General features: G+C 48.3%; 1 protein-coding gene across 35 annotated transcripts in view; it reads left to right on the top strand.

The window, feature by feature from the left end:
• The window catches only part of TCF7L2 (transcription factor 7 like 2), a 190,580-nt gene that overhangs the window by 170,223 nt on the left and 9,230 nt on the right, over nucleotides 1-11,127 (top strand). For 18 of the 35 annotated variants that reach the window (XM_081823494.1, XM_081823493.1, XM_081823499.1 and 15 more), the window contains 4 exons: nucleotides 4,625-4,765; nucleotides 5,272-5,431; nucleotides 5,702-5,809; nucleotides 10,710-10,758. In XM_081823494.1, coding sequence (XP_081679620.1) covers nucleotides 4,625-4,765; nucleotides 5,272-5,431; nucleotides 5,702-5,809; nucleotides 10,710-10,758 — 458 coding nt within the window. Of the gene's footprint in view, nucleotides 1-4,624; nucleotides 4,766-5,271; nucleotides 5,432-5,701; nucleotides 5,810-10,709; nucleotides 10,763-11,127 lie in introns of all 35 variants that reach the window. The other 17 variants (XM_081823497.1, XM_081823496.1, XM_081823507.1 and 14 more) reach the window with 2 other exon arrangements.

The following is an 11,127-nucleotide window of genomic DNA, read 5'->3' as shown; positions in this document are numbered from 1 at the left end:
TTTTACATTCTATTTTGTACTTTCTTTCTTTCTTTTTGAAATCTGGTATGTATTTTACACTTAGCACATCTCAGTGTGGACCAGCCACGTTTCAAGTAAGCCACGTGTGGCTGGTGGCTACCACCCTGGCCTGTGCAGCCCTAAGTCTTGGAAAGTTAAAAAAAAAAAAAAAAATCTTGTGTGTACAGAACAAGAATTTGAAAGGAACCCATCAAATAACCAGCAAAGAATTCGTACCCCCCGACAAAGGACATAATGATGTTTGCTTTCCTTAATAGGGGGGCATCTTCAACTTCTAATTTAAATATTTTGGGTCACAAGCTCCAGACTGACTTCTCATACTTTGTATGAAATATTTTGCTGTGTTTATTGGATAAAAATAGTAACTTCTTCCTTTAAAAAGAAAAGTCGTGTGTGTGTGTGTGCACGTGTGCATTCATATATCTTTAAGCATATAAATACGTGTGTATCACACACACATACACCCACATGTGTGTACCTGGATCTTTCTAATCCCCTGTTCTCCTTTCCTCCCTCTAATTAATTCTGGCTAATTTTTCAGTGAGTGCTAGTTTATTTACAAACTGGTTGGCAGCAGTAGGCTTAAGTAGTCACTAATCGCTCCTAATGATAGTTTTATTTTCTGTTCATCTGATTTTCAGTCAAGTTAATTAAATCGGTGGAGGTTTAGACTTTCCTGATGGGCTACAACAAGTAATCCATTTTGATGATGGCCCATAATTAAATCAGCATGCATTACATGGCAAGGATGCTGTCCCTAGCTTCTTCCCCCAATCTCTGTGGTCCGTATGGGAACCCAAGACCAGAGAGAGGGTTGGAGAGACAGGACAAGCCAGGCCCTTTTCCTGCTTACAGAACAGTAATTTTGGTGGGGGAAAGAGTAAGAATCACATTCATTAAGAAAAACAGGCTGTAGTCTACCTCCCATTTGTAATTAGGCCATGGAGATCACATAATTTTAAAGATCCAGTCCCCGCGTGTGATAAATGATCTCGGTTTCAAAATCCACACGATATGGGTTAGGCGGGAAAATGCTTGTGCGTCCTCCTCTCCAGTGAGAGGAGGAAGGTTATGTTCATTAAACAATGTCATCACCACCTTGCAAAGCCTAGGAACGAATTGGGAGTCTCCCAAGAGGAGAGCTGCTCCCGAGAGCAGCTCCTAATCCACCGCTCATCTTCCCCGAATACCAGCATTTATCATTGCCCCTGATTGTTTTTCCTGTTTGTTTATTCGGTGCATTCGAGAGGTTACAAGCAGTGAAGGAATGGTCGGATAGGCATTGGGGTTAAGCTTATCGATTGAATTATCATTAGGAGGTTAGCCGATAATTTAGAGGTGGGCAGAGGGGGTGGAGGAAAGGAAGGAAACAGTGGGAGGAAAGGTTAGGGGCTCAAGGTGCAAGGGGGAGGCCGCCGATTCCCCAGGTAGGCCTTATGAAAGGTAGCTAGTTAAAAAGCGTATACAGCAAATTAAATACATTATTGTGGTAATGGGGCAACAGAAGTATATACGGTCTATTATACTTATGGCAGTTACAGGAAATGTAGGCAGCTTGCCCTGTTCCAGAACACCCTTTGATATTCATTCTATTCAGCAGCTGGGGCCAGGACTTCTCAGAATTAAGTGATGGGTCATTATACTTTAAACACCGTGGAGAAGCCTAGATTGGCAATTAAACAGCTCTTGCTGACACTCACTTGTGCCACCCTGTGACCCCCTTTAGATTGAGATGTTGGAGCTCCGGGCCCTCAGCCTGCTAAATTGGTGCAAGGCTCTTCTCCTGACGAGAGCGGGCTCTGAAATCTGCCGGCTTCAAAGGGAGAGAGATCATGTATAAACCATAATGTGGGTGCACCGTGGCTCACAAAAAATAAGGCAGAAGAGATGAAATGTTACAAGTGCAAGGGGGAAAATGAGAGAATAATGACAAACCTAATGCAACTCAAAGCAGGATTGTTGCACAGGAAAATGCATCCCACTGCTTGTGCATAAAATCAAGGCCGGCAGATGACATCCAGTTAACAGAAACGTGTCAACAGTGAAGTAAAGTGAGAGTGAGCAAGAGAGGAGCCCCTGAGACAGCCAGAAACAAAAATTAGTTGTCCTTAACAAGTTAAGGTTCATCATTATATTCTGGCTCGGAGCCATAAAAGCAGACGGGGGTATATAATGAGCTGCTTAGAATTTTTAGGGTGTTTATTGCATTTCATGAAATAGTTGTCTGCAGAAGGGAATTTCTTAAGCAACGGTGTGCGTGTAGCCCCCCCCACCTCTAACACCCCATTTCTTTCTCCGCTATACATTTTTCAGGTAGATGAATGTGTTTGTAAACTTGGAAGTGTTCGTTCCTCATGGCCTGCACTGGAAATTTGGCCCCACCCCAAAATGTGCTCAGACTGTGGTAGCTACCTGTGGTGTTTGGGGTGTGTGTGTGTGTGTGTGTGTGTGTGTGTGTTTGGGTGTGCGTGCCCATGCCTGTGTGTGTGCGTGCGCACGCACACACACGCGCACACACCCCACCCCCCCCACACACAACACAGTGTTTTCCTGTCTCTCCCCCGCTTCTCGCTCTCTTGCTCTCTCGCTCTCATGTCTGTACACATATTCCCATTCAGCAAGAAGAGAACATATGTATTTGAGGAATGTCAAGCCTTTAAAATTCACAGTAAAAGCTGCCAGTCCACCCACCGCTTCACCCAAGGGCTTCCAAGAACACATGTTCTTAACTTATGTTTCCTCAGAGGCCCTCATGCAGTGGAAGGAACAGAGTGTAACATGGGAGTCCAAGAGCCTTCCGAGGGCTTGCTTTTCATTTTCTCGGGGAAAGGGAATGGAGGTTGTTTGCTTGTTTTTTCCTTTCTCTTTTTCTCTCAGACGCTTTCTCTCCCTCCCTCCCTTTCATATACCCTAAAGGATTTACATGGTTCTTACTAAAAAATCATGTCATTTTTACCAAACTTTGATACTGGCTTAAATTTGTAAAAGGCAGTGGCGGGAAAGGGCCACATCAGGATGGAATTTCTGAGTCCAAATGTCCCCACTGTGCATCCGGGCCCCTTCAGAAATCTGCCTTGTGCATTGGTATTTTCTCCGTTGATCTACACAGATTCAGTTAGTTAATTTTTTTTGCTTGTTTACCGTTTTTCAAATTAACATTTGCTACATTATTTGGGTCAAATGGAAGCTGTTTTCATCTCCAGTCCACATAAGGAAAAAGAACCTTGTGAATACAGGATCCTCTTGAAATCACCATCTCGTTAAACCCTCACTAGCACTTCCAGTGCCCACCAGAATTGGCTGCCTGGAGAGCAGGTCTTCATTCTCTGGATGCTCTGCGGGACTGTTCTGGTTTGGATTTATTAAGAAAGCATCAACTGCTTGATCTGGTTCTCCTTCCCCCGAACAGCGCCCCACTTGCTCACTTGCCTAACCTGGACAGGTTGGAGCCTGGAGGCCGCCATTTTGTTTTCTCTCGGGGTTCTCCCTTTTTCTCCCCTCACCCTGCTATGCTGTATGGTAGTGTATGTTCTTTTAAGAAGGGTGATTCTTCTAACCCTTTGCAACTCGTGGCGACTCCAGGCATATCAGAGAACGTGAAAGCTGTCTGATCCAGTTGTCACTTCACATGTGGGCCAAGATGGGCATTTTAAAATTCGCTCTTTATGTTCTGGTGCCATTGCATAGTAGGGAAATGCTAATTCGGGGCCTAAGGGGGGGTTTCAAAGAACTTCCTTAAAAATGGACAGTATTAGAGGAGAAAACAACCTTGACTCATACAGTTACCACTTGGATGATCATTTAGAAGGCCTTTGAAGGCATAGGCAACCTATTAAGTAAACGCAACTTAGGAATCCTAGGATTACAGAGCGGGAGAGGGCATACACATCCGAATTCAAAGCTCCATTTATGTGTGTGTATAAAATACAGCTTTTTTTTTTTCATCTTTCCGTAAGAGGGTATAAGCTTATTTAAAATATCTGTGACTTACGATGAGACCCAGATAGGAAGTATTTGGATTTTCCCCATCTTTCTGCCTCACTTTCTCTCATTCCTGTCAAAATGATGGGGCACATCAGCAAAAGAAAAATAAAAATTTTATTGTACTCCATCAACAGAATATGGCCTAATGAGGCATGCACGGCATTGTCAAAAATGTGTACTTCAGCCACGTTTAATATTTTATTTAGCTGTCAATATGCAACAATAGATTTCACCTTTCATTCTAGAGCTGATTAGGACTTAGGAAATTGTCTTCTTAGATGCCACTAATAATGCCTCAAAAAACAACTGGACGTGTGATTTCCAGCAGGTAGTCCGAGCCTACTTTTCCGCCCAAGTACATCCGTTGTATTTGTCTTTTGCTAAAGATGTTAAAAATCATAATGTCTCTTGTCAGTAGCAATAATGAAGGGGAAGATTGGCTTTAATGACATTATGAGAATCATTATGTTTAATTTATCGCTAATTAATGCTGACAGGTTTCATATGCCTTGGGTTGCTTTCATGTGAGTGTTACGTGCTGGGTTTTTTTTTTTTTTTTTTTAATTGTGTGTACACATCCCTCCCCATTCATTCATTTTGATTCTGACGATTTACACAGCTTCCTGTCTTCCAGGTTCCCTCCCCATATGGTCCCACCACATCACACTCTACATACGACTGGCATCCCCCACCCGGCCATAGTCACGCCAACAGTCAAACAGGAATCCTCCCAGAGTGATGTCGGCTCACTCCATAGCTCGTGAGTGTTGCTCTTTCGGTCGCTTTCTCCCTCCACATCTTGTCTAGACCGTTGTTGATGCCTTGGCTGCTGGGTGGTGGCCCTGCCCGCGGTTGGCCGTGGTGCGTGTGCCTCGGGGTACCCGTGTCCTTGGATAGACTGGGATTTGCAACTGTGTCCCTGTCCCTAATCCACGACGGAACGTTTGGAGGTCTGTCCCGGGAGCACGAGAGACACTGGCCAAGGGGGAATTGGCCACACTGTGCTTTTCCCTCTGGCTTGGGAAAATGGTGTGTCTGGGACACTCGAGGAAGTGATTATGAAATTTTCTCTTCCCCCACACCCTCGCTACGATGTTTTTGTTCCATTTTCCAGGGTGGAGAAGACCCAAAGTGGAAGCATGCTTCTCATTCAGAACTGCTAGGTTTGGGTGTTGAGCAGCCGGAGAGCTGGGTGCTCTGCTGGGGAGGAAGTGGGACCTTGCAATTGTTGATCGGGTTGTGCCTGTCTGTTCTGTCCAAATCCAGAAAGCATCAGGACTCCAAAAAGGAAGAAGAAAAGAAGAAGCCCCACATAAAGAAACCTCTTAACGCATTCATGTTGTATATGAAGGAGATGAGGGCGAAGGTTGTGGCTGAGTGCACATTGAAAGAAAGTGCGGCCATCAATCAGATCCTGGGGCGAAGGGTAGGTCTCTCCCTCACTGGGAAGAGGGGGTGGCATGGCACGGTAGCCCCGTCCCTTCGGTCACGTGCTGACTTCTTCAGTGGCCTTCATGGAGGCATGACCAGAATGACCTTCTCCACACCCGCCACCACCCTCTCGCCCAGAGAGAGCGCCAGGGCGGGAGCTGACAGATGAGGTTTTGCGTGCCAGGACCCTGCAGAGCAGACCCATCTCTCAGCCCCGGCCACAGGGTCGTTCGTGACGTTTTGCCTGCCCCTGTGTCCCCTCCAGTGGCACGCACTGTCCAGAGAAGAGCAAGCGAAGTACTACGAGCTGGCCCGGAAGGAGCGACAGCTTCACATGCAGCTGTACCCCGGCTGGTCTGCGCGGGATAACTATGTAGGTGTTCATTTTGCTCAGAGCTAGAGTCTGTAGAGGTGTGTCGGGGGTTCCCCTGCCCAAAGGGCATGCTACCTGCCACCTGGAATCCGGCCTCAGGACCATACAGTCTGCCCACTCCTGGGACCAGGGGCATCCTGTCCGAGCACCAGACTGGGGGACGGGGGTCCTTGTCCTGGCTTCCAGTAGGGCTCCATCAGCAGGCCAGGCTTCTTCAAGGAGGAGGGAGGAGGCTAGTGTTCCATTGTTCCAGCTCAGGACCGTGGGATTGACTTGGGGGCCGTCCACACCTTCTTGCCCAGGTCTTTGTAAAGACAAGGCTCTAGGATATGCCTCAGGGGGCTTCTGTGCTTCTCAGCAGTGGTCCCATGGGTCCTGACAGGGAAGGCCTCGGTGGAGAGAGTTTAATTCCTCCCAGGCCTTCCAGCAGTGCCTTGGCCCTTAAGAGGGAGAAAAGGAACAGTTGCCCTACGCTGTGGTGCAGGACAAGTTGGAAAAGCTAGTTCTTGCTGAGAGGGGCATGGGGGGAGGATCCCTGCAAGCAGCCAGGGGTAGTCTTCCTCTGGTGGGGCGCAGGAAGTGCCTCGGGGCCCCGGAAGGGTCGGGAAAGGGTCTGCGCCGGGTGAGGTGTCTTCCTGGGCTCTGTGTTGACTACAGGATTTGCCTAATTTCCTCCCTGGGGTTTTAGGAAACAGGGCAGGATTGTTGCTTTCACTAATCACAGTGGTTGTGACACCCAGGACTCCTGTCCTCTCCTGACCTTGCTCTCCTCAGGAGACTCCTCTGTCTCCTCTCGCTGTCATTTCTTGTTCACATTTTGCCCCGCAGCCTTCTGGGCTGGCTCTCCTCTCTGTGGATGAGATGTCTCTTACTTCACCTGATACTTTGATTCCATGGCATTGGGTTTTATAAAGTGATTTTTAACCATTCACTCTCTAGGGTGGTGAAGGCAAAACTTGCCTTGATACCAGCAGTGGGCTTCTCCTCCCATCTCTGGTCAGTGGCGTGGGGCCGTGGGGGGTCCTTCCCCCGCCCGCGCTCCTGACCCAGATCTCCTGTGGACGACATCGTGGTGAAGGCGCTGTTTGTGGGCTGAGATCAGTTCAGTTAGTGCTGGTGGTGAATGTGCTGTGGGGCTTCAGAGTTAAATCAGGCACGTTGACTCTCAAAACTTACCTGCCATCAGGAAGCCATGGACAGGTGCGGGAATTGGTGGGTCCCGGGCGCATGCTGTCTTTGCCGGCTCGAGCCGTTTCTCATACCTGTCACCCCGTGCTTGCTAGTCTGCTCTTCCCCGTGCAGAGAAGGGGGCGCGGAGAACACAGACTGTTGGGCTTCATCCCCGCATCTTCATCTCTGCCCCCAGCCGCCTCCCTCTGGGTCCCAGTGGCCTTGGCTGGCGGCACGAGGCTCTGTTCCTCCTGGGAGTTGAAACAGGAATTAGTGCTGGTACCTGTCACCGGAATGTTCGCTCTGGTCAGGGCCCTCGTCACTCACGGATGGTCACGCACCGGGTCTTAGCTGCTTGGGACCTTTCCACTCGTCCTCAGCATGTATGCCGTGGGGAAGCCTTTCTTCTGCAATGGAAAGGAAGAGGATGAGAAAGTGAATGCTCTCCCACAGGCTTGCTGCTAACCACCCCCGCCCGTCCCGACCTCGAGGTGGAGATTTCCAGCAGCAGGCCAGCTCTGGGGCCTCCGCATGCACAGCCATCTCATTTCAGGACACTCTTCTCCTGGTGTCGGGTCAGAAGCTCTTAGAGTTTACCTCCACCTTTTACCTGCTATAGACCTAAGTCTTTGAGTGATCTAGAATGGTACCACAGAGAGGAATTCTGCTCCGCTATAGATCTCATATCCCCAACAGACATGCGGGGTCATGGTAGGGCCTTCATGTACATCTTTGCAGGATGTGTACTGCACAACTCTAGGGAGTGCCATTTACCCTATGTCTGTGTGTATGGTGCCCTCTGGAGTTGTGCAGGGGGAGATCTCCACAGAGATACAAGGCCAACTTTGTGATAGCTTCAAAAGAATGCTGCCATTGACTTGCCTGGGAGTCAGTTAGATAGGCATTGCCCCAGGCTTTTTGTGAAGTGCTTTCTAGGTTTTAGAAGGTCCACGAGGTGCTTAAAGTGACTTTGGCTCAGCTTCACATTCAGAAGAAGCCCAGTATAATAGGGGAACCTCTGACAAGACTTGAGAGAAAGTTTAGAGGTAGATCGAGATTTAGGGCTAGAGGAACTTTATCTCTTATACAGGGTACTTTCTGACTCCCGTCACCATGGCTCCTGACACATGAGCGTGAACACACGCACGCGCCCCTCCCTCCCTCCTTCCCTCCCTTTTGTGCCCCAGGATATGGTCTGTGGAGCAAGGGTTAGAGTTCAAGGTCTTATGGGTTTGATTGTGGGGGAACTTGTCGGGTTTGGGGATTTTTCTTAGCTGACTGACGTAGGAGTTTCTGTACATTACTTTGGTCGTTGTAGAGTCCAAAAGGTTCTTCTGGAAAAAGTTTTCTGAGCTGACTTCATGCCTCTTTCATGTTCCTGCTTTTCCAGTCAAGTGGTAATGGAAGCCTTAGCAAAATAGAATTGAATACAACAATCACATTTGGGTTGTCGGACTTGGCACCTTCTGGGGGCCCAGGAGAAAACAGTTTGGTCCCATAGAGCCGTCTGACCCCCGGCATTGTATTAGAACATTGTTGCCTCTCCAGCTCTTCCAGGTTAGATAAAGGACACAAATCCTAAGCCATTGCTCATCTTGAATTCCCCACCCCCCACCTCCGTATTTAGGCTTTTTCTTCTGTTACATCTAAGAAGATAACGGGGTGGCTGTCCCCCCTTGAGACATATGTCCCTCTTCACTAGGTAATGTTTATTAAGCTTCTTCTTGTCCTCTTCTGATTAAAACATAGTCCCTGTTCTCTAGAAGCCTTTAGTTTAAACAAGCCTTTCCTCAGTCACGAACTGAGCAGTTATATATCCTAAATTGACAGCTTCCCATGGGGACTGGAACTTTCGACTGCCTTTCAGAACATATGGGAGGGAGATGGGAAACGGGTGAGCACTGTATTAAACCAGAGGTGACTGAGAATCCGTTGGGTGTGTGGATGCCAACACTGCCCAGAGTCACCACGGTTTTCTGTGCCCAGCTGAGTGTTCACTCAGGCTCCTAAATAAACTGAAACTAGCCCCTCTTGCCTTTTCTAAGATGGCCAGGCAGCACATTGTTGCTCCCCTAGGAGAGGCACAAACATGAAGATGGGCTGCCAAGGCTCACGAGAAGGCCCCAGGAGCTCCTTTTATTTTTTTATTTTTACCTTGTTTACCAAGGCCCACCTGGGTGGCTCAGTCGGATAAGTGTCCGATTCCTGGTTTCCACTCAGGGCATGATCTCAGAGTTGTGAGATCGAGGCCCACATTGGGCTCTGTGCTCAGCGGGGAGTCTGCTGGGCGATTCTCTCTCCTTCTGCCCCTTCTCCCACTCATAGGTGCATGGGGCACACTCTCTCAAATAAATAAATAAAAAGTCTTTAAATTGTTTATCAAGGAATATAATATGTATCACAATGTTTCAAACTGAAGGCCAAGACAAATTTCCCAAATGGTATGGGCTCTAAGATCTTAGAGAAAAGAGGGGCTTTCTCTGAGACAGTTGGCTTGCAGCCCTTGGATGGAGCTAAAACTATGTCTTCTCCACCTTGAAGTTCTCCTTACAGGGCCTTATGGGTTGTCAAGTTGACCCCCTGTCACTGTTGGTTTCCCTTCCGGAGTTGATGTCAACATACCATGAGAACTTTAGGCAGAGGCAATATTTAGATGTTCGGAAACAGATAGACATGTAGGCCAGTCCTTTTGTTTGTATCATTTCATTCGTACCCAGCATCTGACCCCGATGGATAGGACCAGCGCTGACAAGCGGAGAGAGAACTAGTTTCAGATCCGCGGGGATGCAGTCAGCTCTACAGAGCTTGTCTCTGTTCCCATGCCACATCCCAGCCACAAGCAGACAGTAAAGATACCAGGTTGGAGAATGTGAATGACCCCATGCGATCCATCCCCTGTAATCAATTAAAAACCTTCCTCGGAGGGCAAGGGATTAAATATGCAGGTCGCACAGCCTAGGAGGTAAGGGCTGTGGAGCCAAGACCTCCTGAGTTCCCATCTGGCCCCAGCATTTGCTAGCTGTGTGATCTCAGGGAAGTCACATAATCCCTCTGTGCCTGAGTTTCCTCCTCCGTAGAATTGGAATGGTGATAGTCCCTGTTGTATAGGATTGTGTGAGGGAAAAATGAGTCAATATGCATAGCGCACCTAGAATCATGCCTGGCGCATAGTATGTGCTCAGTAAATGTTAGCTGTTGTTACTGGTAAAGCCCCAGTTAAAGCTTTTGGTTTTTGATTGAGTAGGAGGGCCTTTTGGCCTTAATAAGGAAGAGATTTGCATGGAGCAAGGGGGGGGTGGCTTTCTTAGTCCACATGGCCATGTCCACAGTCATTTGACACTTGGCTGTGGGCTCTTGGGCCACTCCCAACCCTGTCTCTCCACACCTCCCTAAATCTTCCTTCATCAGTTCTCTTCTCCCCTTTATGGAATCAGATGCTCTGGGTCAGGTTTGAGGATGGACAGAGGTGTGTGGGCAAAGAGGTCTTTCCTTCACCCCTGCTGACCCCTTCTCTTCCCCTTGCTGAGTGTGTGCCCCTCTAGCTGAAGCACAGCTGAAGGGCATTTGGATTAAAGGGGGGGGGGGGTCAAAAACACTCTGGGAGCCATGGGTGTGGACGGAGACAGCGGAGTGCTCCCCTCCTCCTGCCTTCTCCTTTCGAGGTGAGCCCAGACGCCCTCCTCGCATCTGTTTCCTGCAGTAATTCCTTGTGTTTCATCTGTTCATCTAGGGGAAGAAGAAGAAGAGGAAAAGGGACAAGCAGCCCGGAGAGACCAATGGTAAGTTAGACTAAAGAGGAAAGAGGAAGGAGGAAGGAGTGGTACTGTGAGGACCACTCTTTTACCTTAGATTTCTGTCTGGGGGAGGCAGGAGAAATTCAAGGCCAGGACATTGTGGGGGAACCCATCTTAGCCAGCCTTTTTGTGTATGCATTTTAATTAATTGCTTCATGACTGCCCTTTTGAAGCTAGTAACATTCATTGTTGCATGAAAAGCACATTGTAATTCTAGTGGAATGTGTTTTTAAATAACTGCAGAGCCTGTAACGGGAGGGTGGTAGGCATGCCTATGCGGGATTTATGCAGTCTGCTTATTTTGTCTATGTCTGTAGGGATGAGGAAGGGGCCGGGGGGGGGGGGGGGGGGGGG

This window comes from Leptonychotes weddellii, chromosome 6, assembly GCF_054177405.1.
Source record: "Leptonychotes weddellii isolate Sample4059 chromosome 6, ASM5417740v2, whole genome shotgun sequence".
Taxonomy (NCBI): Eukaryota; Metazoa; Chordata; class Mammalia; order Carnivora; family Phocidae; genus Leptonychotes; species Leptonychotes weddellii.
The sequence above is the reverse complement of the archived record's forward strand: the minus strand, read 5'-3'. Positions and strand labels throughout refer to the sequence as shown.